We start from the raw sequence: 26025 nt of genomic DNA, 5'->3' as shown, positions 1-26025 counted from the left end.
CGCACAGAGGAGAGTTCAGGGTAAAGCGGCTGCAATTCGGTGTCAGCGTGGCACCAGGCATATTCCAGAATCTAATGGATTCGCTCCTTAAAGGGATTCCTGGCGTCACCCCCTTCTTCGATGATGTGTTGATTGCCGGGCCCACACCAGAGGAGTTTGAGGACCGCCTCCGCACCGTTCTGCACCGTTTCCAGACGGCGGGTCTCAAGGTGAAGCGGGAAAAATGTCTACTAGGAGTGCCTCAGGTGGACTTTCTGGGATTTATGGTGGACGCAGAAGGGGTCCACCCGACTGGGGACAAGGTACGGTAGATTGGTTGGCAGGAACTACCCAATCATGCTCCAGATAGAAGTGAATCCACAACCTGATTGGCTTACAGTAGAATTCCGGAATTAGCCAATCATGTGCAGCCCATTGTGTAAATAATGTATATAAAGCAGATACTTTGAGGGGACTTTCATTCATTCCTCCTCACCACTATGAGCTGAGTAAAGAGCATGAAATCACTTTGCGACTCTGAGTATATTTCACTGGGTCAGCTTCAAGGGCAGCCCCGCATAGAGCGAGTTACAATAATCAAGCTTGGAGGTGACTGTTGCATGGATCACTGTGGCCGGATCAGGGCGAGAGAGGTAAGGAACCAACTGCTTAATACGGCGGAGGTGGAAAAATGCCACCTTTGCTGTGTGAAATATTCTTGGAGTCGAGGGTGGATTTCATGCTCTTTATTCAGCTCATAGTGGTGAGGAGGAATGAAAGCTCCCCTAAAATATCTGCTTTATATACATTATTTACACAATGGGCTGCACGTGATTGGCTAATTCCGGGATTCTCCTGTAGGCCAATCAGGTTGTGGATTCACTTCCACCTGGAGCTGGATTGGGTGGCTCCTGCGGACCAATCAGACTGCTGCATTGTTCTAGGACCAATCAGACTGCTGCATTCTGGATCCTATTATTCTAGGACCAATCAGACTGCTGCATTCTGGATCCTATTGTTCTAGGACCAATCAGACTGCTGTATTCTGAATCCTATTGTTCTAGGACCAATCAGACTGCTGCATTCTGGATCCTATTGTTCTAGGACTAATCAGACTGCTGCATTTTGGATCCTATTGTTCTAGGACTAATCAGACTGCTACATTTTGGATCCTATTGTTCTAGGACTAATCAGACTGCTGCTTTTTGGATCCTATTGTTCTAGGACTAATCAGACTGCTGCTTTTTGGATCCTATTGTTCTAGGACTAATCAGACTGCTGCATTCTGGATCCTATTGTTCTAGGACCAATCAGACTGCTGCATTTTGGATCCTATTGTTCTAGGACTAATCAGACTGCTGCATTCTGAATCCTATTGTTCTAGGACCAATCAGACTGCTGCTTTTTGGATCCTATTGTTCTAGGACCAATCAGACTGCTGCTTTTTGGATCCTATTGTTCTAGGACTAATCAGACTGCTGCTTTTTGGATCCTATTGTTCTAGGACTAATCAGACTGCTGCATTCTGGATCCTATTGTTCTAGGACCAATCAGACTGCTGCATTTTGGATCCTATTGTTCTAGGACCAATCAGACTGCTGCATTCTGAATCCTATTGTTCTAGGACCAATCAGACTGCTGCATTTTGGATCCTATTGTTCTAGGACCAATCAGACTGCTGCTTTTTGGATCCTATTGTTCTAGGACTAATCAGACTGCTGCTTTTTGGATCCTATTGTTCTAGGACTAATCAGACTGCTGCATTCTGGATCCTATTGTTCTAGGACCAATCAGACTGCTGCATTTTGGATCCTATTGTTCTAGGACCAATCAGACTGCTGCATTCTGGATCCTATTGTTCTAGGACTAATCAGACTGCTGCTTTTTGGATCCTATTGTTCTAGGACTAATCAGACTGCTGCTTTTTGGATCCTATTGTTCTAGGACTAATCAGACTGCTGCATTCTGGATCCTATTGTTCTAGGACCAATCAGACTGCTGCATTTTGGATCCTATTGAAGTCAGTGTCTGTAACCTACGCCTCCATGGAAAGGGAGACGTCGAAGTTACACCCAAGCCCTTTTGCTGAATTTATTTCAATGGTGGGCTCTTCTGTTTGCAACCTCCTCTTTCCCTTCCAGCCAGCTGCACGTTGCAAACCCCCTCTTCTGCCCGAATAAAACCCCTGTCGATCTCACCGTTTGGTCCCGCAGGCGCTCCCCGCTGATCAGGTACTGGCGATGCCGCCCTTCCTCTGGGCGCCGGACTTTGCAGATGGTGACGTGGCTCAGGCCGCCGCCGCCCATGGGCACCCAACCCCCGCTTGAGTCGTCTCGGGTCATCACCACAGCCCGCACCCGAACCATGTAACTGGGGAAGGAAGGAGGGCAAAGAGACAGAAGAATTCAGAAGGAACCACTCGGGAGACAAGGTTAAACAAGAACGGGGCCGTTTTGAAAACTACCGTATTTTTTGCTCTGTAAGACGTAGTTTCCCCCTCCTAAAAAGTAAGGGGAAATGTGTGTGCATCTTATGGAGCGAGTGCAGGCGGGAGGCTCTGCTCACCGCTCCCCACTCGGGAAAAGCCCCCAAGAACCGCACACACACTCCGTGCGCTCTTTAAAGGGAGCGCGGCTCTTGGGGGAGCCTTAGCCGTGCGCAGTGTCTCCCAGGCAGGGGATGAAGGCTCCGCTTGCCTGGGAGAGGCTGACAGCGGCTAAAGAAGCCAGGACATTGATCAGGATCCCACTGGCTGTTCTAGCTTCTGGCTTAGCCACGGGATGAAGTCTCCGCAGAGGAGTGGGGAGCCTTCGTCCTGCTGCCTTGCGGAGGCTTCGCGTGGCTATCCCTGGCTTTTGTGGGAGGTGGGGGAAAGGACACAGCGTGTGGCTCTGTCCCTTCCCTCACCTCCCACAAAAGCCCCCAAGAGTCGCGCTCCCTTTTAAGAGCTTGCGGCTCTTGCGGGAGGAAAGCCAGTAGGCTTGCTTTCGCTGAAGCCAGGAGGGCAAAAGGGATCAGTGCGCACTGATCCCGCTTGCTCTCCTGGCTTCAGGGGTAGCCCTGCAAAGCCTCTTGAGTGAAGAGGGAGGAGCGCTCCTTCTTAGCTCAGGAGGCTACTTATTTCTTGTTTTCTTCCCCTAAAAACTAGGTGCATCCAATCTTCTGTGGAGTCTAATAGAGCGAAAAATACAGTATCTGACAAAACATGGTTCCCTCCTGTGGGGTAGAAATAGGAAACCTATACTTTCATAAATTCTCTGTGTTTTTATTTTTAATCTTTTTTTCCCCTTTGGTCCCTGTGGTTTGTAAATACGTGAGTGTCATTTTGGGCAGCATCTTTCCAAAGTTCTTACTTCGTCAAATTGTTAAGTAAAACTTTTTTTAAAATCCAAATGTAGGAGTTGACAAGGCCAACAACATGCTGTTAACACTATCCCATGAACAGGACTTCTAGGTTTCCTTTGGTGTAATCGGACCGCCTTATCCTTTACTTCCACATGAACATCATTTTGTTAATTTGTTTATTCATGGGCTATTCTGGATACAGTGGTACCTCGGGTTAAGTACTTAATTCGTTCCGGAGGACCGTTCCTAACCTGAAACTGTTCTTAACCTGAAGCACCATGGACTGCAAGAAGAACAAACCTCTCCATTCTTAAGGAAATCAGCCCTGAGTGCTCACTGGAAGGACAGATTCTGAAGCTGAGGCTCCAATACTCTGGCCACCTCATGAGAAGAGAAGACTCCCTGGAAAAAGACCCTGATCCACTGCGGGAGGCAGTGGAAGACAGAAGTGCCTGGCATGCTCTGGTCCAGGGGGTCACGAAGAGGCGGACACAACTAAACGACTAAACAACAACAAAGCTCAGCTTCTGCTCGGCCATTGTGCACCTCTCAGGTCATCCGCTCCGGCTGACGGCTGGTCCTCACGGCCAGAGATCAGGGATGGGGAAATTCTACGGTCTGGCTCAAATCCTCACCCCAGGTATATATTCTTTTTTTAAAAAAAAATCATTTTTTCGATACAAACATCAACCGCAAAAGACACATACAACAAAAACCATAAGAACAATAATAAAACAGTTTGACAATTCAGATTTGAATACACTGACATACCTATGACGACACCTTTTTAAACAATATTTTCCCACCTCTCTCTCTCCTCCCCCCCACCACTATCCACATTATCGCTTAAATATTCATTCCAGATTTCTTCAGATTTATCCATTCTTATTTTGCGTCGACATGCAATTTGTTCGTATGTAGCTAATCTGTCCATATTATCAATCCATGTGCTCAATGGAATCTTTTTGCGGCTCTTCCAATTCATCAAGACAAGTTTTTTTGCTTCTAATATAGCATGATACATCCATTTTGACCCCTTGAAATCTCCCACGTTTCCGGAATATAATTTAGAATTAAATTCAGTTCCCCCAAATAACAATTTCTTCTTATTTGCTCTTGCTCTAAATATCCTCACCTCGCACCAAAATGATCTTATCATCGGGCAGTTAATCAACATATGTACTAAGTTCGCATATATTCTTGCGCATCCTTCCAGACTTTCTGCTACTCTACCTTTCACCTGTATTGTGGGTCTAATCACCACAACAAACTCCCTGGAAGGAGCATTTATTCATTCCACAAAGGGGTTTACCCAAAGGAGCGAAACAAGGACATTGCAGTGGTGCCCCGCAAGACGAATGCCTTGCAAAACGAAAAACACGCAAGACAAAAGGGTTTTTCGGTTTTTGCGTCACTTCGCAAGACGATTTTCCCTATGGGCTTGCTTCGCAAGACGAAACGTCTTGCGAGTTCTTGTGAGTTTGTTTCCTTTTTCTTAAAGCCGCTAAGCCGTTAATAGCCGCTAAGCCGCTAATAGCCGTGCTTCGCAAGACGAAAAAACCGCAAGACGAAGAGACTCGCGGAACGGATTAATTTCGTCTTGCGAGGCACCACTGTACCAGTAAAAACAACGATAAGCCTGTAATGCTTTGAAAGAGAATATGATGAAAAGGATGTATAGCTGGTATATTACACCAGTGAAATTAGCTAAAATGTATAAGACAAATAATAAATGTTGGAAATGTAAAGAAAAAGAAGGAACATTTTATCACATGTGGTGGGAATGTAAAAAAGTAAAGAACTTCTGGGAAATGATATACAATGAGATGAAAAAGATGTTGAAATATAAATTTTAAAAAAACAGAAGCATTTTAACTTGGTATTATACCAAGTAAATATACTTGGTATATTTTACTTGGTATAATAGGCAAGATGTTAAATTGTTCTTATATGCAACAACAGCGGCAAGGGTATTGTTAGCCCAGAAATGGAAGCAAGAAGAAATTCCGACGAAAGAAGACTGGCAGATGAAATTAATGGACTATGCAGAATTGGACAAAATGATAGCAAGGATTCGAAACCTGCGGGACCAGAGATTTACAGAAGATTGGAAGAAGTATATGAATTATTTGACGAGTAACTGTAATCAACAAATTACGCTAGTAGGACTACAAGAAGTTTTGTAAGGAGAGATATACGAAGTGTTACAAAGTAGAAAGAGATAGAGATATTGGTTATGAGTTTGAAATGTAATAGGAAAGATAAGAAATGCATACTGAGAGATTAGATTGGAAAATTTTCAGACAGGACTGATGAAAGTCAAAAATTTGAATAAGATGTAAAAGTATGTTTAATTACTGTTGAAAATGATATGTTAAAAAAAAACCTAATAAAAAATTATATATATACAAAGCGGTTTAACCAAAGGAGCGAAACAAGGACATTGCCAGTAAAAACAACAATTTCAAATGTTTAAAAATAATCATTAAAATGGACGATAAGCTGCAACCCCGATGAAAACACACGTCAACTTTCTAGATTGTCTGGATAGGTGAAAATATTTTTGAGCTGGCACCGAAAAGAGTGCAGTGGATGTGCCAGCCTGATTGTAGAATGAGAGGATTGTAGAGTTGGGAGGGACCCCTGTGGTCATCTAGTCCAACCCCCTGCGAGGCAGGAATCTCAGCTAAAGCATCCATGACAGGTGGTCACCCAACATCTGCTTAAAAACCTCCAAGGAAGGGGAGTCCACAACCTTCCACTGTTGAACAGCTGTTCCTGTCAGACAGTTCTCCCTGATGTTTAGTCCTAATCTCCTTCAAGCCTTGGGTTCGAGTCCTACCCTCCAGAGCAGGAGAAAACAAGCTTGCTCCCTCTTCCTTTTTTTTGTTTGAATTTGCATTTTATTGATTTGTTAACATTCTTATATTACATCGGTAAATATTATCATATTACATTACAGGACTTACTATACAGTGGTACCTCGGGTTAAGTACTTAATTCGTTCCAGAGGTCCGTACTTAACCTGAAACTATTCTTAACCTGAAGCACCACTTTAGCTAATAGGCCTCCTGCTGCCGCTCCACTGCCGGAGCACGATTTCTGTTCTCAACCTGGAGCAAAGTTCTTAACCTGAAGCACTATTTCTGGATTAGCAGAGTCTGTAACCTGAAGCGTATGTAACCTGAAGCGTATGTAACCTGAAGCGTATGTAACCTGAGGTACCACTGTAATATAATTTCCAACATGTATACAGTGGTACCTCGGATTACATACGCTTCAGGTTACATACACTTCAGGTTACAGACTCCGCTAACCCAGAAATATTACCTCAGATTAAGAACTTTGCTTCAGGATGAGAACAGAAATCGTGCTCCGGCAGCAGCAGGAGGCCCCATTAGCTAAAGTGGTACTTCAGGTTAAGAACAGTTTCAGGTTAAGAACGAACCTCCAGAACGAATTAAGTACTTAACCCGAGGTACCACTGTACAAAAATTATATACAAATTTTATATACCTAGAACAAAAAAGAAATAAAAAAAAGAACAAAGAGAAAAAACAAAAACAAAATTTCCCCCCAAAATCATATACGTACCAACACGCTAGACTTCCTGTCTATCCCCTTGTATATTCCTTTCTTACAAATGAATGTACTCTTATTATTGTATATTTCTTTACATTTTCCCTAATACATTCCTATATCAATATGTGCTCTTAGTCTTATTTCTCAACTCAGTCTCACTCCAACGTCAATCAAATGCTAGCATAGATAGCGAACCTTTACTGTATAGCTTGCTCCCTCTTCCATGGTACAGCCCTTCAGATATTTGAAGATGGCTCTCTTATCTCCTCTCAGTCTCCTCTTTTCCAGGCTAAACATACCCAGCTGCTTCAACCATTCCTCATCAGGCTTGCACTACAAAACATCAGCTGTGGGCTGATGGGAGTTGTCATTCAAAACATTCAGAGGGCACCAGGTTGGCAAAGGCTGGCCTAATAACTTTCTGGGGTCTAAGCCGGGGTAGGCAACCTAAGGTCCGGGAGCTGGATCCGGCCCAATCACCTTCTCAATCCAGCCTGCGGACAGTCCGGGAATCAGCATGTTTTTACATGAGTAGAATGTGTCCTTTTACTTAAAATGCATCTCTGGGTTATTTGTGGGGCCTGCCTGGTGTTTTTACGATACGATAATCTTTATTGTCATTGTCCCATACAGAACAACGAAACTGAAAAATCTACGTAAGACATTCAAAACCCAACAAGCCTGCTATCCCAACTATCCCAACCTGGTTAGCCCCTAAAAACTCTGATGCCTCATTGTTAAATACAATATATTCCCATACAGACTCCTTACAATGTGTTTAAAACCAAAATCGCATTTGGGTAGAAACTGTTTCTCAGGCGGCTAGTCCTAGTCTTTATAACCCTGTACCTTCTTCCAGAAGGCAGAAGTTGAAAGAGATCATTTCCGGGGTGCACACGATCCTGCACTATCTCTGCAGCTTTCTTATGGCACTCTCAATTTTACATTTTAAAAAGCAGAGACATCACCTTGCCAACAAAGGTCCATATAGTTAAAGCTATGGTTTTCCCAGTAGTGATGTATGGAAGTGAGAGCTGGACCATAAAGAAGGCTGATCACCGAAGAATGGATGCTTTTGAATTCTGGTGCTGGAGGAGACTCTTGAGAGTCCCATGGACTGCAAGAAGATCAGACCTCTCCATTCTTAAGGAAATCAGCCCTGAGTGCTCACTGGAAGGACAGATCCTGAAGCTGAGGCTCCAATACTTTGGCCACCTCATGAGAAGAGAAGATTCCCTGGAAAAGACCCTGATGTTGGGAAAGATGGAGGGCACAAGGAGAAGGGGACGGCAGAGGACGAGATGGTTGGCCAGTGTTCTCGAAGCTACCAGCATAAGTTTGACCAAACTGTGGGAGGCAGTGGAAGACAGGAGTGCCTGGCGTGCTCTGGTCCAGGGGGTCACGAAGAGTCGGACACGACTAAACGACTAAACAACAACAACAAGAAGAATGTGTGCTTTTATTTAAGATGCATCTCTGGGTTATTTGTGGGGCATAGGAATTCATTCATTCCCCCCCCCCCCAAAATATAGTCTGGCTCCCCACATGGTCTGAGGGACGGTGGACTGGCCCACGGCTGAAAAAGGTTGCTGACCCCTAGTCTAACCCATCTTTTAAAACCTCTTTTTTTTTAACGTATCTGGGGAAAGCAGGGCTTGAACCTGGGACGTTCTGCATGCCAAGCAGGTGTCGCGCTTGTGTCTTGGCTGAATGTTAGCAAAAGGCAGCTGGCTTTAGATGTGCCCCCATCGCAGTCACTGGAACAGCAGCCTCAGCTGCCGAGCGTTATGCAAACTCTGATCTAATCTGATTCTTATAGCAAGCAGATGTTTTTTCGGTACCTTGTTCGCAAAGTTAATCATTAAATTGCCTGTGGGTGGGGCAGGCTGGGGGTGTGGGGGGGAGATGTTGCCTTGACTGGAAGGAAAAAGAGGTAGAGGACGTTGGTTTCGATCTTGTGCAAGGAGGCCTCTGGGTGCAGTCGCTGCGCAGCACATCCAGAGACGTCCTTCATAAGAGAGTGTAAGCAAAAAAATAAATAAAAAAGGGAGAGATACGAGGGTGGAAAACTAGCTGAACATGTGCAACAGCATAAATAAAGGAGGCAGGCAGATGTAGAGCACTGACAGTTCCTGTAGGCAGGCAAACCTTCAGACGACTGTTTATTCAGCGTTTGTCCTCATCTGCTTGCACAAGGCTTGCACGGTGGTTGAAATGTACACCTGTTTATGCCCGGAAAATGTGGCATTCAACACTTGGAACGCAGGTGAAGATGTGTGAGCAGGGTTTTTGCAAGGGTCTTTAAAAATGTGGCATTATTATGATTTATTAAATTTAATTGTTGCTCTTTTGCCAGGGCAACTCAAAGCGAAACACCCCACTTCCAGCAAAAGGCCACAGATAATTAAAAGCAAAAGTCCTGATGGAAAAAAAGAAAAAGCTTTTTCCCGGCACCCAAAGATACGTAATTATTATTTTTAACACTGACTTATTGATTGCTTTCTGAACCACCGTCTCACGGCAAAATAATTAAAAACAGTTCGAAACACAGAAACAAATAACATTGATGACGGGACTGAAGCCCTTAGAAGCGGGTATTTGGGGTCAAGAACTGTTTATCCAGCTGTGGGGAAGCAAACATCTTTGGCTGCTTCCAGGAAGAGCCAGCAAAAACGGACGTCTGCTGTTTCTCCTCAACAGGGATGGTATTCCACAGGGCAGGGGCTGCCACACTAAAAGCCCTGCTCCGAGTTACTGAGTTCTTTGGGACTTGCCACAGAGACTGTGCTGCAGACAACAGATATCTGCTGGTTGATACAGGGTACCGTATTTTTTGCTCTATAAGACTCACTTTTTCCTTCCTAAAAAGTAAGGGGAAATGTGTGTGCGTCTTATGGAGCGAATGCAGGCTGCGTAGCTATCCCTGAAGCCAGAACAGCAAGAGGGATTGCTGCTTTCACTGCGCAGCGATCCCTCTTGCTGTTCTGGCTTCTGAGATTCAGAATATTTTTTTTCTTGTTTTCCTCCTCCAAAAACTAGGTGCGTCTTGTGGTCTGGTGCGTCTTGTAGAGCGAAAAATACGGTAATTTGGTTCCAAATTGCACAGGGACTCACAAGTTAGTAACAACATATACAGGATGTTATATGTCAGAGGCAGTCGTCCCCCCCGCAAGCAACCTAAACACTGCATTCTGGACCAGCTGAAGCCTCCGGACAGACCCCAAGGGCAGCCCCACAGAGAGTGCATTGCAGTAATCCAACCATGAGTGCCGTTCATCTCTTGTTTGCCTATCCCCAGCTTATGTGGAGAACAGCACAGAGTTTTGTAAAAGCACATAATAATAATAATAATAATAATAATAATAATAATAATAACGTGGTACCTCAGGTTACATACGCTTCAGGTTACATATGCTTCAGGTTACAGACTCCGCTAACCCAGAAATAGTGCTTCAGGTTAAGAACTTTGCTTCAAGATAAGAACAGAAATCGTGCTTCGGCAACGCAGAGGCAGCAGGAGGCCCCATTAGCTAAAGTGGTGCTTCAGGTTAAGAACAGTTTCAGGTTAAGAACGGACCTCCGGAACAAATTAAGTACTTAAACCGAGGTACCACTGTAGTAGTAGTAGTAGTAGTAATAATAATAATAAATAAAGAAATAAAGAAATAAACCAATTTTTAATACCCCGCCCTCCCCAGCCAGCGCCAGGCTCAGGGCAGCTAACACCAGTAAAATTACAGTAAAAACATAATAGGGGGGGGAAAACCAATTTAAAATACAGTGGTACCTCTGGATGCGAACAGGATCCATTCCGGAGCCCCGTTCGCATCATGAGCAGAATGCAACCCGTGCCTGCGCGTACGCGGGTCGCAATTCGCTGCTACTGCGCATGACGTCATTTTGAGCGTCTGCGCATGCGCGAGCGGCAAAACCCGGAAGTAATCTAGTCAGTGTTGAGGTATGGGCCTTCCTACCGTAGGGGATGTCCTTTCAGGGGGGGGGTCTTAAATTTTTTAAGGGTCTTAAAAATATGCTTTGGGGTGTGAGGAATTCAAATCCCCCTTCTATTTTGTGACTGGACAACATTTTGCTTGGAAAATCCGTGTCTGGCGAAGAAGCATATAAGGTGCTTTCGGAAAAGCAAAGCGTTTTAATTTTACCTTCTGAAAAATGCCAGGTAATGCTACATAACGACATGATATAACAGAATTGCAAGCACTTGGCAATCGCGTTTTAACGATCTCTGTGCAACTTTGCACACATTTTTGACTTGCCAGGCAAAAGCAAATCGTATTCATTTCACCAAACGATCTTTTGAATTCCCAAGTCATGTTGCAACTTTTCAGCATGCCCCCCCCTTGAGAATTTGAAAGCTGAAAAATTCAACGTGTACTGCTCCCTACAGCCACACTACCCAAAAAAGCTTTTCCCCCCCCGCAAAAAATTGTGACTTTATTCTGCAAATTCAGAAAAGGAGACATGTGGCCACCCCAGATCTTGATGGAATCCCAATGCCCAGACAGCCCCAGGCAGCAGAACCAATGGCCAGGGATGATGACTATATGCATGATGAACATCAACATTATTCACTGAAACAGTTAAAACATTATTATTTAAAACATCCCAGAAAAGAATTAAATTCAGCAGTGAGTTAAAGACCAGGTGAAAAGACCTACGTGGCTGGGTAAAGGTAATGGGACCCCTGAGGTCCAGTCGTGACCGACTCTGGGGTTGCGGCGCTCATCTCGCTTTATTAGCTGAGGGAGCTGGCGTTCAGCTTCCGGGTCATGTGGCCAGCATGACTAAGCCGCTTCTGGCGGACCAGAGCAGTGCACGGAAACACCGTTTACCTTCCCGCCGGAGCGGTACCTACTTATCTGCTTGCACTTTGACGTGCTTTCGAACTGCTAGGTTGGCAGGAGCAGGGACTGAGCAACAGGAGCTCACCCCGTCGCAGGGATTCGAACCGCCGACCTTCTGATCGGCAAGTCCTAGGCTCTGTGGTTTAACCCACAGCGCCACCCGTGTCTGGGTAGGCTTGCGTAAACAGAAATGTTTTTAGCAGGCAGGAAGAAAGGCTGCAGCAAAGAAGTCTGCCTGGTGTCCATCGGCAGGGAGTTCCAAACCGTGCACACTAAAAATAGATACACAAACATGCACACATGCCAAGGCCTGTCCAACCAGCCAGAGCACGTTGCCAACTTCCGGCGTGGCTGCTCTTGTGCAGCTCCCACTCGTCTCAAAGGATCCTGTTCGGAAGGGCTACCTGGTAGTGGCCCTAGATTAGGACGTTGCTCTGTTTGTATCTAGGGCTGGCGAAGCAGGCGGTGTTTTGCAAAGCATCTACGTGCCGGCAACGCGATGGCATGGCGCCCGAGGACTCTGGTATAGTGGTACCTCTGGTTACGTACTTAATTCGTTCCGGAGGTCCGTTCTTAACCTGAATCTGTTCTTAACCTGAAGCACCACTTTAGCTAATGGGGCCTCCCGCTGCTGCCGCTGCTGCACAATTTCTGTTCTTATCCTGAAGCAAAGTTCTTAACCCGAGGTACTATTTCTGGGTTAGCGGAGTCTGTAACCTGAAGCGTCTGTAACCTGAAGCGTTTGTAACCCGAGGTACCACTGTACTTGATTTCTCCGCGGCTTTACCTCGGCTGCTCTGCAGCGCCACCCCTGCAGGTGGCCGAACAGGGTCACTGCAGCTTCCAGGCCTGCAGTGAACAGGTAACACAAGGAGCCACCAGTGTAATAATAATAATAATAAATAATAATAATATTTTATTATTTATACCCCGCCCATCTGGCTGGGCTTCCCCAGCCACTCTTGGCGGCTTCCAAAAAAATATTAAAATACTGTAATACATAATAATAATAATTTATTATTGTATCCTTTAGTGTACCCTTTTATTAGTGTATCCTTTAAAAAGCTGCTGCTTCTGGCCTGGTCCCTTAGCTAGAGGATTAAAGTGGGTCTCTGTCAGCCCCAATACCTGGTCCTCTGCTTGTTAACACGCCCCCCCCTTTGGGCCACCTTCAAAACATTCTACCTGCTTTTGCACAACACAACCTGAGTCTTTTGCCCATGTACGATTGCTACTGATGAGGATCAGAGCCCAGAGAAAAACGGCTTCCCAAGCAGGGCCATTTTGACATCCTTCTTGGCTCACGGACGACAACAAAGAAACACTGGAGACAGCACACTGGGGTGAAACATCTACGGCTTGCCTCAGCTCCCCAGGAACATCTATCTGAGAATGCAATTTCTCCAAAAACCGAAGACTGGAGAAATTGCATTCTCAGATAGAAGAGTATCAGGGACTTCTAGAAAATAATGGCCCCAGGAACATCTGGCTGACCACCGCCGGGAGCAGAACACTGGGTTTGATGGTATTTTGGTCCAGCTCTGCAGGGCCATTTCTAACAACCTTTTGACCAATTTAAGCCTGGCGTACGGCTTCCGCAACGGGATGACCATGGATCAAAAAGCAACACCGAGGAGGTCTTTAATCCAGACGAGAATCCAGTCCTAAGAGGCTAGTCCTCAAGAATGTCGCGGGCTGGCTCCGCACAGCAGTGCTCCTAAACCAGCCTCCATCCTGGGTTTAAAGCATGTGCCACTTGCAGACGGCAAAATGTGCAGTCGGGAAACGGCTGCGTTCAGATTTATTCCACGTCGGAAAAGTCAGCCGCCCTGCAGAAGTGGCCCTCACCTGTTTGAGAGGCTGAGAATTAGTATTTCTCTGAAAAGCATCATCTGCAGACCCCAGACAGCAAGCGTGGCAAATTCCTGGTGCTACTGCCATGCGCCTAACTCAAGAGCAGGTTTGGAGTGATTCTGCACCAGCCGACGAATCGGTTCCAAAGGGGGGGGGCTGGCAGGTTCTACCACCCACCCCTAAAAAGCCCTAACCTGCCACCATCACGCGAATCAAAACCTGGAGCCGCCCATGGATGAATCACCCCAATTTTAGTCGATCAAAGACAGCCACGTACCACCCGAACCTCGACAGAAATGCCCTTTTCGAAATACTGAAGGAAACGAGAGAGAGAGAGAGAAAATGTACAGTTTGATAAACAGAAGAAAACTGCTTGCCGTTAGAAGGAAAGGCCAGCTAAAGGGGCGGGGGACGACATTTTCCATTACAGCAACGCTTTCGAATGGACATACAGCCTCAGTAACCATATATGTGTGGCTTTCAATTTACAGATTCCCTTCCCTCAAATAATCAGCCGAAGTTGCCCCTTTTTAACACAAACACACACTCCATGTTCACTACACAAAGTAGTTACCAAAGCTTGCCATCTGGCCAGGTGCCTTGCAAAGGCTTCTCCATCCCCAAGCCCTCTTTTAAATTATTTTTTGATTTCTCTTATTTTTATTTTTTTAAAGGCAAGGTGCCCCTCTGCACACCCAGTTGTCTCCCCTCGTACTTTCCTCCTTCTGGCATCTTCACACCCCCCTGCTCATCACAACCTGCAAAACAATTTTCTTGCGCAGATTTGAAATTCTCCCTCTCCCCCCCCCACTAATTTCTGTGCACTAAAGTATATTTAGCCACATTTTTAAAGGGGTGCCACATATTCATTCTCCATCTCTCTCGGATGAAAAGAACAGCCCAGCTTACTGGAAGAGGAAGCTTGCATGTATGGTAAACAGATTTAAAATACACCCCTGCACAGATCACGAAGGCTGCTGCATGCAGCGATACCAAGGAACAATGCATTAAGAGGCAGAACGCGAAGGAGGGATGAAGAGGCAACTTGCCGCCTTCCTTCTGCTTCAGTGTAACGGCAGCAAGGAGCAGACTTCTGTTAAGAGGCCTGGCAGGAAGGCTTAAGGGTGTAACAGGCTGGATCGCCTGGCTCGCAAGTTGTCCCTGGGAAGAACAGGACGCTGCGGCCTCTATAGCAAAAGAGTAGCAGCTTTTGCTAGATGCTGAGCATCTTAGTTCTCAGAGCTAGGGATTGTTGTTTTTTAAATTAAGAAACAAGGCGCTAGTCCTTATGAGCGCTTGACAAAGGGAAAGGAAGCGAGGCTAGTTTCTGTCAAAGAATGACACAAAATGCAAAAAAAGGCATATGGTATGCATATTTTTACAGGCACAGGGTAAACAGGGAGGTGTACTGAGGCTTTTGAGAGCTTGGGGGTGGGGGAGATGATGTACCTTCCACAAACATACGACCTAAGCTACTCATCGCATTTGACCCACCGCAACAGATATTTGTCATTTCTCCACAATCCCCCCCCCCAAAATCTGTCAACCTTCCAGTTCCAGATAATAATATAACCAATTTATTCCAGCTGCAAGAATAGGGGTGTCACTGCACACTGACTCCAATATATTTTCTGCGGAGGGTTTTTTTGGGGGATTGGCTCCATGGTCTGTGGTTCAGGAAATCCAAACCCGAACTCCCCTGGAACCTGAGCAGCCAAGGCAGGTGTGTGGGTTTTTTTTGGGAAGGCAATTTCAACCAGATCCATCCTTCCTTCTCAAACCTTTATATATTTCTGAAGCGTCACAGGACGTTCCAGGAAGCGGTTTCTGTGCCGGAGTCAATTTTAGGAAGCAAAGGTACACAAGACACCAGAGAAAGTTTTGTGATTTAAAAACCAATACCCAACAGCTTTCTGATTTAGCCGGCTAGAGGTGCAGAGGCTGGGTTGTACCTACGCAACGCCGCACAGTTTTGAGCATCACGGCCAACAACCGTAGCTTAGCGAGGATCCCTTGTGCTAAGATAAAATAAAATAAATCTCTCTCTCTTGCACACAATTACAGTCCTAGAGGGGACTCTATGAAACCAGCAAGGGGTGTATATACACCGCACTGAAACCCAGGATTGGATTCATAAGCTGTTCTTTTCCTTGGTGCTGTGTACAACGCTTACCCAGCTGAACTGCGGTCCGGCAGACTCTGTGACAGGCCGTCGTCACCTGCCCCTTTCTTGGGGAGTCCAAAAACTGTTGCCACATCAAGCACCTCACCCACACCCCCTCTGGAAATCACCGTATTTTTCGCTCTATAAGACGCACCAGACCACAAGACGCACCTAGTTTTTGGAGGAGGAAAACAAGAAAAAAAATATTCTGAATCTCAGAAGCCAGAACAGTAAGAGGGATCGCTGCGCAGTGAAAGCAGCAATCCCCCTTGCTGTTCTGGCTTCTGGGATAGCTGCGCAGCCTGCATTCCCTTCATAAGACACACACACATTTCCCCTTACTTTTTAGGAGGGAAAAAGTGAGTCTTATAGAGCGAAAAATACGGTACATCTCTGTGGCTCAGCCATCCTCTAAAAGAGAATTGGGCAAATTTGGGGAGGACAGGGCTATCGAAGGCTACTAGCCACAATGGCTTAAGAATGGCAGAATGGTAGAGTTGGAAGAGGGCACAAATGTAATCTAGTCCAACCCTCTGCAATGCGGGAATCTTTTGCCCAGCGTGGGGGCTCAAACCCACGACCCCGAGTTCCACCGACTGAGTCGGAGGCAGAGATGCTTCAGAATACCAGTGTCTGGAAACTGCAGGTGGGGGAAGAGTGTTTTTGCGCTCTAAACTCACTTGTGGGTTTCCCCACAGGCAATAGGTTGGCCACTGTGAGAACAGAACGCCCACCTGGTAAGGCCACTGGCTTGATCCCGCTAGGCTTTTCCTACGTTCTTAATAATAATAGTATTTTATTATTTATATCCTGCCCATCTGGCTGAGTTTCCCCAGCCACTCTGGGCGGCTCCCAATTGAGTGTTAAAAACAAGACAGCATTACATATTAAAAACTTCCCCGAACAGGGCTGCCTTCAGATGTCTTTTAAAGATAAGATAGCTGCTTATTTCCTTGACATCTGATGGGAGGGCGTTCCACAGGGCAGGCGCCACCACCAAGAAGGCCCTCTGCCTGGCTCCCTCTAACCTCACTTCTCGCAATGAGGGAACCGCCAGAAGGCCCTCGGCGCTGGACCTCAGTGTCCGGGCTGGACGATGGGGGTGGAGATGCTCCTTCAGGTATACAGGACCGAGGCCGTTTAGGGCTTGAAAGGTCAGCACCAACACTTTGAATTGTGCTCAGAAAGGTACTGGGAGCCAATGTAGGTCTTTCAGGACCGGTGTTATACGGTCTCGGCGGCTGCCCCCAGTCACCAGTCTAGCTGCCACATTCTGGATTAATTGCAGTTTCTGGGTCACCTTCAAAGGTAGCCCCACGTAGAGCGCATTGCAGTAGTCCAAGCGGGAGATAACCAGAGCATGCACCACTCTGGCGAGACAGTCTGTGGACAGGTAGGGTCTCAGCCTGCGTACCAGATGGAGCTGGTAGACAGCTGCCCTGGACACAGAATTGACCTCCATGGCCTCCATGGACAGCTGTGAGTCCAAAATGACTCCCAGGCTGCGCACCTGGTCCTTCAGAGGCACAGTTGCCCCATTCAGGACCAGGGAGTCCCCCACACCCGCCCACCCCGTCCCCCAAAAACAGTACTTCTATCTTGTCAGGATTCAACCTCAATCTGTTAGCCACCATCCATCCTCCAACCGCCTCCAGGCACTCACAACAGAGTGACCTCAGAGCTGAGAAGGGATGTTCTTGCCACAATGGCTTCCGCAGGGTTCTAGTCCTCATGTCGCATTTTGGGGCCATTCAGAAAAGTCATGCAGGAACCCTTTGCCCAACAACCCTGAGATTAAGAGTCTCTTACCGACTGAGCTACCCCGCTGTCCTGCCATTGGCTCTGGCTCCACATGTTTTTGATGACACCAGAAGTGCCCACCTGGGACTCATTGTGCTTTGAGTCAGTGTAGCTCTTAAGACCTGATGCTGGAGACAGAACGCAGATGGAGGGTTGCAGCAGGTGGACCTGTGGTCTGGATCCTGCAGGGTCTCTTTTTAAGGGCCTGCTCCAGAGTAGGGTTGCCTCTGCTCCCAGGCCAGGGGTAACCAGCCTCCGGATATTGTCCGGCGACAATTCCCCATCGGCCCCAGGCAGCGTAGAAAGCGGAGATGGATGCTGGGAGTTGTAGTCCCGCAACATCTGAAAGGCACCAGGTTGGCTACCATTGGATTAGACTCTTAAGTACCTTGTACCTATGGGACCACCTCTCCCGGTATGCCCCACAGAGGACCTTAAGGTCCATAAATAGCAACACCCTAGAGGTGCCCTAAGGAAGTCAGATTAGCTTCAACCAGAGCCAGGGCCTTTTCAACTCTGGCTCCGGCCTGGTGGAACGCTCTGCCTCATGAGACCAGGGCCCTGCAGGATCTGATTTCTTTCCACAGGGCCTGTAAGACAGAGTTGTTCCGCCTGGCCTTTGGCTTGATTCCCCTCTTTCTTTTTTCCTTTCTCCTGTGAAGAGGCTGCATCTCAATGTTTTAATGTTGTATTTTAATCTAGTTTTTTAAGTTGTATTTTAATCAACTTGTTTTTATTATTGGTTGTTAGCCACCCTGAGTCCGGTTTTGGCTGGGGAGGGCGGGGTATAAATATAATTTACTATTATTATTATTATTAAGAACCTAAGATGAGCCTTGCTGGATGAGGCCAGTGGCCCTTATAGCCCAGAGTCCTGTTCTCACAGCGGCCAACCAGACGCCTCAACAGGAAGTCTGGAAGGAAGACTTGAGTGCGAGAGCAACCTTCCCACTTGCAAATGTGTGCAGAGGAAGGCAACCAAGGTGATCAAGGTCTAGAAGCCAAGCCTGATGAGGAACAGTCGAAGGAGCTGGGTATGGTGAGCCTGGAAAAGAGGAGACTGAGAGGAGACATGATAGGTAAAGGTAAAGGGACCCCTGACCATTAGGTCCAGTCGCGACGACTCTGGGGTTGCGGTGCTGATCTTGCTTTATTGGCCGAGGGAGCCGGTGTACAGCTTCCGGGTCATGTGGCCAGCATGACTTAGCCACTTCTGGCGAACCAGAGCAGTGCATGGAAACGCCGTTTACCTTCCCGCTGGAGCGGTAGCTATTTATCTACTTGCACTTGACATGCTTTCAAACTGCTAGGTTGGCAGGAGCAGGGACCGAGCAACGGGAGCTCACCCCGTCGCAGGGATTCGAACCACCGACCTTCTGATCGGGAAGTCCTAGGCTCTGTGGTTTAACCCACAGCGCCACCCGCGTCCCCCAGGAGACAGGATAGCCGCCTTCAAATATCTCAAAGGCTGTCAACATGGAAGAGGGAACAAGCTTGTATTCTCCTGCTCTGATGGGTAGGGCGGGGTATAAATATAATTTACTATTATTAATAATATTATTATTATTATTATTATTATTATTATTATTATTATGAAGTTGACATAGCTGTCAACTTTCAGATTTGAAAATGAGGGATCAGCAGCCTCACCTGTCCCAGGGACAGTCTACGGGATATCTAACAATCTGGGAGAGCAGCGGGAAACAGCGCTGGAATAAGGGAATTTCCCACAAAAAAAGGGAAGGTTGACAGCTATGGTAGGAACCAATAAACGGCTTCAACTTGCAAGAAAGGAGATTCCGACTAAATACCAGGAAGAATTTTCTGACAGTAAGAGTAGTGAAGACGGTGGAACAGTCTCCCACGAGAGGTTGTGGACTCTCCTTCCTTGGAGGTTTCTAAGCAGAGTTTGGATGGCCATCTGTCATGGATGCTTTAGCTGAGATTCCTACATTGCAGAGGGATGGACTAGATGACTCGTGGGGTCCCTTCCAACCCCATAATTTGATGATTCCTAGCAACAGGGATTCAGAGGCATACTGCCTCTGACGTTGGAAGGAGGACACAGCGACTGTGGCAAGTAGCAGGAGACTCTGAACCTTAGGATCATGTGTTTGAGCCCCACGTTGAGGCCGCATTGCAGGGGACTGGACTACCCTACAAGTCTATTGCTGATCGCCGAAGAATTGATGCTTTTGAATTATGGTGGTGGAGGAGACTCTTGAGAGTCCCATGGACTGCAAGAAGATCAAACCTCTCTATTCTGAAGGAAACCAGCCTTGAGTGCTCACTGGAAGGACAGATCCTGAAGCTGAGGCTCCAGAACTTTGGCCACCTCATGAGAAGAGAAGACTCCCTGGAAAAGACCCTGATGCTGGGAAAGATGGAGGGCACAAGGAGAAGGGGACGACAGAGGACGAGATGGTTGGACAGTGTTCTCGAACCTACAAACATGAGTCTGACCAAACTGCAGGAGGCAGTGGAAGACAGGAGTACCTGGCGTGCTCCGGTCCATGGGGTCACGAAGAGTCGGACATGACTAAACGACTCAACAACAATAACGACAAATCTATGATTCAATGACGTAGTGGGATTTCAGTTGCCCTCGGCCCCAGGCAACACGGTCCATTGTCAGAGACGATGGAAATTAAAAGTCAAGCCGTATTGGGAGGCTCATATTCTCTAGCTTATTCCATGGCTCCCCTACAACATTCGCTGGCTTACGGGGTGTTTTCTTGACCACATACAAGACGAGTCCCCAGTGGGCTTCAGTGGTCAAAGAACTAGGCCCGCAAGGAAGTTCACGGATGCAAATCTCGAACTGCACCTCTTGTTAAAAAGGAAAGGGGGGAGAGAGAGGAGGGCAGGGCAGCATTTTAGAAAAGACAACGCCGGGTTTCAAAGCACCTTTCTCCCCACCGGAGGAGAGGCTTTTAAAAGGAGGGTTTACGTGCCCTGCAAATTAGAACTCATTTTATCCTGCGTCACTGGGGCTGCGATCGCTTCGCCATCGTACCCATTTCACAGGTGGGGAAAAGGCAGGGTTGCTGCCTGACGGAAACAAACCTGTGCTGATTAATGGATTAAACTCGTGCAATCAATGAATGGAAGCTGCGTGAACCTGCAGGCAAATAAAACAGATCAGGTTTTTGTTTTGTTTTTAAGGTATGTGCTGCTTTTAGATAAGTCATGTTCTTTCCATGTCTGTGCAGACACCATCTTAGAACAGGCATTCCCTCTCGCGTGAGTCAGAGAAAACGGGCTTTATGTTCCCTCCATGTTTTTCCTATGCCATCCATGTTGCATCAAGCTGCATGTATTCAGGTGTTTTTTTTTAAAAAAAAAAAACTATTATGAGGCCCAATTAAGCCAGGAATATATTTTTTTTAATGAATCAAATAATTTTAATCGTTTTCCCCCCTCCAACCAATGGATCGACCAAATGTTGCACAGTCCAGGGAAATGCGAAGGGAGGACCAGCCAAGGTTACGCAATGAGTCAGCATTGCAAAAGCTAAGGTCATGTCTACATTGCAAACACAGGGCCAGTTCTGTACCATTTTAACCATCATGGCTCCCCTGCAAAGAATCTTGGGACTCTGGGAACTATCAGTCGGCAAAGGGGCCCGAAATTCTAAGACACCCCTAGGCCCAATCACACAGAATGGCAGAACGTCCCTTGCGGCAAAAGATCCGACTCGGAATCCAGTTTAAAGTCAGTTGTGTAGATTTCCTCCAAGAATCCTGACGCCAACACAAGCTCTTCCCAAAACTAGACAACGACACCAGGACTCAAGACTGAATTTGCCTCCAGTTCCTGACCTGACTTCGACCATTAAGCCATATTCCACCTCTGCGTTCAAAACCGACTTGAGAAACCTTCTATCCTGGTACCCTGATGGCTCTAAACATTTCTTGCACGGAGAAAGAAACACAAAACATTCTCTCTTTTTTTTGCAAAATGCTTCACTACAAAAGAAAGCCCCTTCTCATCCTTTGCCGGAGCAAAACCTACCAACTTTTTATTGTGGGGGACAAAAATGATGGAAATTTGGGCGCAGGAAAATAGACGGGTGAGAAAGCAACACCTCGATTCTTCCCTTCCACACTCCATATCGTGTTTCCGCCTTTAATGGCACAAAAGAGGGGTTTGCATTGTAGGTTGAAGGGGGGGAGAAAGATAAGAAAGGTGAAGGGAATAAATAACCCAGGATCCACACTGTGTCATATAGGAAAATTCCCGCCCCCCCAATTCCCCCACTTCTATCACTAAGAATTTGTAGCAGAGCTGTCCAGGATAAGGCAAAAGGTATATTTTCTATCCAAAAAAAATTTTTTTGGGGGGTGTCATTGCAACGAAAGTCAAAGACAGGAGTATCAGATCCTCACTGCATATAATATAATGTATATATACCTCTCTCTCTCTCTCTCTCTCTCTCTCACACACACACACACACACAGTGTTTTCAACATACAGGTGACATCACAATGCGTTGCCATGGAAAACGACATTAAGTATTACAAGATCAAAGATGTTGAGGCAAAGTAGAGAGATGTATTCCTCGGTTTTTTTATGTGGCAAGGGGAAGAAATGAAGAAAAACAGAGGGATTGTCTATTTATTTGTGCGTTTTTCTTAACTGACTTTTTTTTGAAAAAACTGAAGCATACACAATCCCCCTTTCACGAAAAATGCACAAAACCAGTGCAAATTCCCCATTTTCCAGCGCAACACATTCCCCCTTCCTTCCCACAATGTTCTCATAGCACCCTCTTTTTTTGTTTTCCAAAAGAAAGGTGGGGGGGGGGAATGTGAATATATTCCATACAAAGTTTTGTGGGGTTTTTAAAAAAACAAATCCTAAACACGTCCAGTTGGATTAAGGACAAATTTAGAGAAAAAACGACACCATTATTATGAAAGGGGGGGGGGTGAGAAAAAAATTATATGCTCTCCTCTCGCCCCAACACACAAATACACACAGCATGCCATGAAATAAATTTGATGCAAAAACATCCCTCTCTGGCCTTGGGGTAAGCAAAAAATTTATTCTAGTGGGGGGTAGAAAATAAATCCTAATCTATTCTCCCCCTCCCCTGCAGCCACAAATTAACACGCACATCCTGCAGCCCCCTCTGTATGAATCAAATCCCCCCCCCATTTATAATCACATATTTGAAAGAAAATGTATGCAAACGGCTAATTCCTTTTTACGACAAATATACAGAGATTTGCACCCCCCTCCCTCCACCAGGCAAGGAAGGTTATACAGTTCACATTTCAAATACATACTTCCAGTTTCAAACCTTATTGCAGAACTGCAGTCTGTTGTTGGTGCATATATTGAAGGAATAATAATAAATAAAATAAAACAAAATTGTGCCCTCCCCCCCCCCACCCCTCCCAAGCCAGATGTATGTTCTAGGCTGTCAACAATTTTTTCTGGAGAGCTGCAGACCCAACCACCCGACCACCTCTCCTGTTTCTCAGCCCCCTACCCCTGTCTGACAGCGCTAGGATCGGGAGGGCTTAAGGAAAGGAACGCGTCTCTATGGCCCAGCCGCCTATTCCTTCAGCCCATCTCAATGGAAACCCCGGGCTGGATTTTTGTGAATGGAGGGTCACATGACCTAGACTCGGTTCTTTGTCCCTGTTTCTTGAATAAACAACAGGTGAACAGAGGGAAATTAATACATGTATAACAGACATATGGATTTTTTGTATCAAACTGTAAGGAGGAAAAATAACAGAGAGACAAGGGAAATTTCATTTCTACCCCCCCCCACGCCACTTCTATAACAACACCTCCAGGGCTGAAAAAAACGCAAAAAACCCCCAACGACACCCAGAAGCGATCCCAGATCCCTCCACTATGACACAGCCGGCTAAACAGCCCCCCTCCCTTATAGCCCCCCTCCCCACGCATCCAAAACTGACAGGCAAGACATGAGAAGCCCACCGCCACGAATCTTCTAGATCCGCACCCTGCCTTTTTATGAATGAATCCAGATGCAAATGGCTTCGATTCACAAACAAATAGACCCCCCACCCTCTTTTTTTCCGGTGGGATTGAATCCCATTCATAAAAAGAGAGAGAGACCCACCTTCGTCGTCTGAAGAAACCGAAAGACTCATTGAAAAAAAACAACCCCAAAACCCACCACGTATATGGATGGAGGAATATCCTTTTTTTAAAAAGAAGGAAAACACAGCTAAAGCTACCAAGCACCCGTTGTTGTTTTTTTAAATAAAAAAGCAGAGATAAAAAAGATTAATAAAATCACCACCCCGCCGCTACCCTGGCAAAAAGGTTTTAAGAATATACAGATTTTTTTTTTATGAATGGGGGTGATGTTTTCTTCTCTTTCCCATCCACCTCTTCCATTGCTTAGCAAAGGTGGGGGGCTGTTAAAGCAACCCACGACATGCCCCCCCTTGTGATTTCTAAATACACATATTCATATAATCGTATATTTGAAAAAAAGCGAAATATTTAAAGAGGGAGGAGAAAGATATATAAATATATATATATAGCAGAAGAATGACTCACTGTGAATCGATGGCCGTTACAGCACGTTAGCTTCGCATATTCACGTTGATGGGACTGACTCTCTTTCCTCCTCCTCCTCCCCCCCCCCCACGCCCTCCCCCATCAATTAGAATTTCATATGCATGCCCAGATATATGCATATATATGCATAGGTTGCAATTTATCATCATAAAGAGGATGACAAATTAGCAGCCATCTTCCACCCAGCTAGGACAAATTAGCATCGTTTCTAACAATTCCGCCCCCCCCTATTTTCCCCTACCCACCTCTGACTACTGTCCTCCCCCCTCCTCCCCAATCCATCTCGCCTCCTTCCTCCCTGCAGCTGTTAAGAATTGCCTGGTCCAAGGCTGATACTAACCAAAACCTGGGTGCAAGGACTGTGTCTCTTACACCGATGGTGAAGGCCAGGAGCTGGGGGTGGGGGCGGGAAGGGGGGGGGACAGAATCCAAAGATGAGAAAGGAAGAAGTAGACAGCGGTTTCCACCTGGTCCTAATGCCCTGGAATAATCTGAGAAGAGATCAAAAGGCGGGGGGGGGGGGGAGAGAGAGAAAGGAAAATGTGAAAGAAATGTTATTCGCCCAATCATCTGTCCCTGGGGGGGTAAGGAAGGGCTTCACTTTGCCCTCAATGGGAGATGTGCAAGAGAAGGCTGGATGGATGTCAAAGCACACCTATGCACAAAGAGAAAACTTTGTTGTTGTTCGTTTCTGATATATTCGTCTATCTCATGGGTTTGAGCAAACTGCGGGAGGCAGTGGGAGACAGGAGGGCCTGGCGTGCTCTGGTCCAGGGGGTCACAAAGAGTCGGACACGACTAAACAACAGCAACAATCTCAAGGGTCAGCAAACTTTTTTCAGCAGACCTTGTGGGGGGCCAGACTATATTTTGAAAAATAATAATGAACGAATTCCTATGCCCCACAAATAACCCAGAGTTGCATTTTAAATAAAAGGACACATTCTACTCATATAAAAAAACGCTGATTCCCAGACCGTCCGCAGGCCGGATTTAGAAGGTGATTGAGACAGATCCGGTCCCTGGGCCTTAGTTTGCCTTGTTGTTGTTTGGTCGTTTAGTCGTGTCCGACTCTTCGTGACCCCCTGGACCAGAGCACACCAGGCACTCCTGTCTTCCACTGCCTCCCGCAGTTTGGTCAAACTCATTCTGGCAGCTTCGAGAACACTGTCCCACCATGTCATCCTCTGTCATCCCCTTCTCCTTGTGCCCTCCATCTTTCCCAACATTGGGTCTTTTTCAGGGAGTCTTCTCTTCTCATGAGGTGGCCAAAGTCTTGGAGTCTCAACTTCAGGATCTGTCCTTCCCGTGAGCACTCAGGGCTGATTTCCTTCAGAATGGAGAGGTTTGATCTTCTTGCAGTCCATGGGACTCTCAAGAGTCTCCTCCAGCATCAGAATTCAAAAGCATCCATTCTTCGGCGATCAGCCTTCTTTATGGTCCAGCTCTCACTTCCATACATCACTACTGGGAAAACCAGAGCTTTAACTATATGGACCTTTGTTGGCAAGGTGATGGTCTATCTGTGCTTGCTGACCGGCAAGCACAGCCCATCTGCTTCTGGGGTAACACAGGACAGAAGGCTGGCTACAGCTTTAGACACGCAATGTTGTGTGTAGAGTTTTAGATCTGTATGAATGAGGTGTGTGTGTGTGTGTGTGTGTGTGTGTAAAAGCATTCGCCAACCTGGTGCCCTCCAGATGTTTGAGGCTACAACTTCCATCAGCCTCAGCCAACATAGTGTGGGAGTTGGCAAATGCTGGTATAGAAAGAAAGAAAGAAAGAAAGAAAGAAAGAAAGAGAAAAAGATAAGGCCTGTTTGAAGAGGCCAATGGCCCACCTAGCCCAAGCATCCTGTTCTCACAGTGG

General features: G+C 46.4%; 1 protein-coding gene across 3 annotated transcripts in view; it reads right to left on the bottom strand.

Annotated features, from left to right (window-relative positions):
* Positions 1-24554, bottom strand: part of SPRED3 (sprouty related EVH1 domain containing 3) — a 38981-nt gene extending 14427 nt beyond the window's left edge. Inside the window, exons 1-2 of one of the 3 annotated variants that reach the window (XM_053397758.1) lie at positions 24497-24554; positions 2178-2349 (exon numbers count right to left, since the gene is read on the bottom strand). In XM_053397758.1, the coding sequence (XP_053253733.1) occupies positions 2178-2345 (168 nt within the window). In that variant the 5' untranslated portion in view covers positions 2346-2349; positions 24497-24554. Of the gene's footprint in view, positions 1-2177; positions 2350-22877; positions 22958-24135; positions 24461-24496 lie in introns of those variants that run through there. The other 2 variants (XM_053397757.1, XM_053397759.1) reach the window with 2 other exon arrangements.
* Between the last annotated feature and the right edge of the window lie 1471 nt (positions 24555-26025).

This window comes from Podarcis raffonei, chromosome 8 (assembly GCF_027172205.1).
Source record: "Podarcis raffonei isolate rPodRaf1 chromosome 8, rPodRaf1.pri, whole genome shotgun sequence".
In the NCBI taxonomy this organism is placed as follows: Eukaryota; Metazoa; Chordata; class Lepidosauria; order Squamata; family Lacertidae; genus Podarcis; species Podarcis raffonei.
Note: the sequence above shows the minus strand (reverse complement) of the source record. Positions and strands in the feature narration are given on the sequence as shown.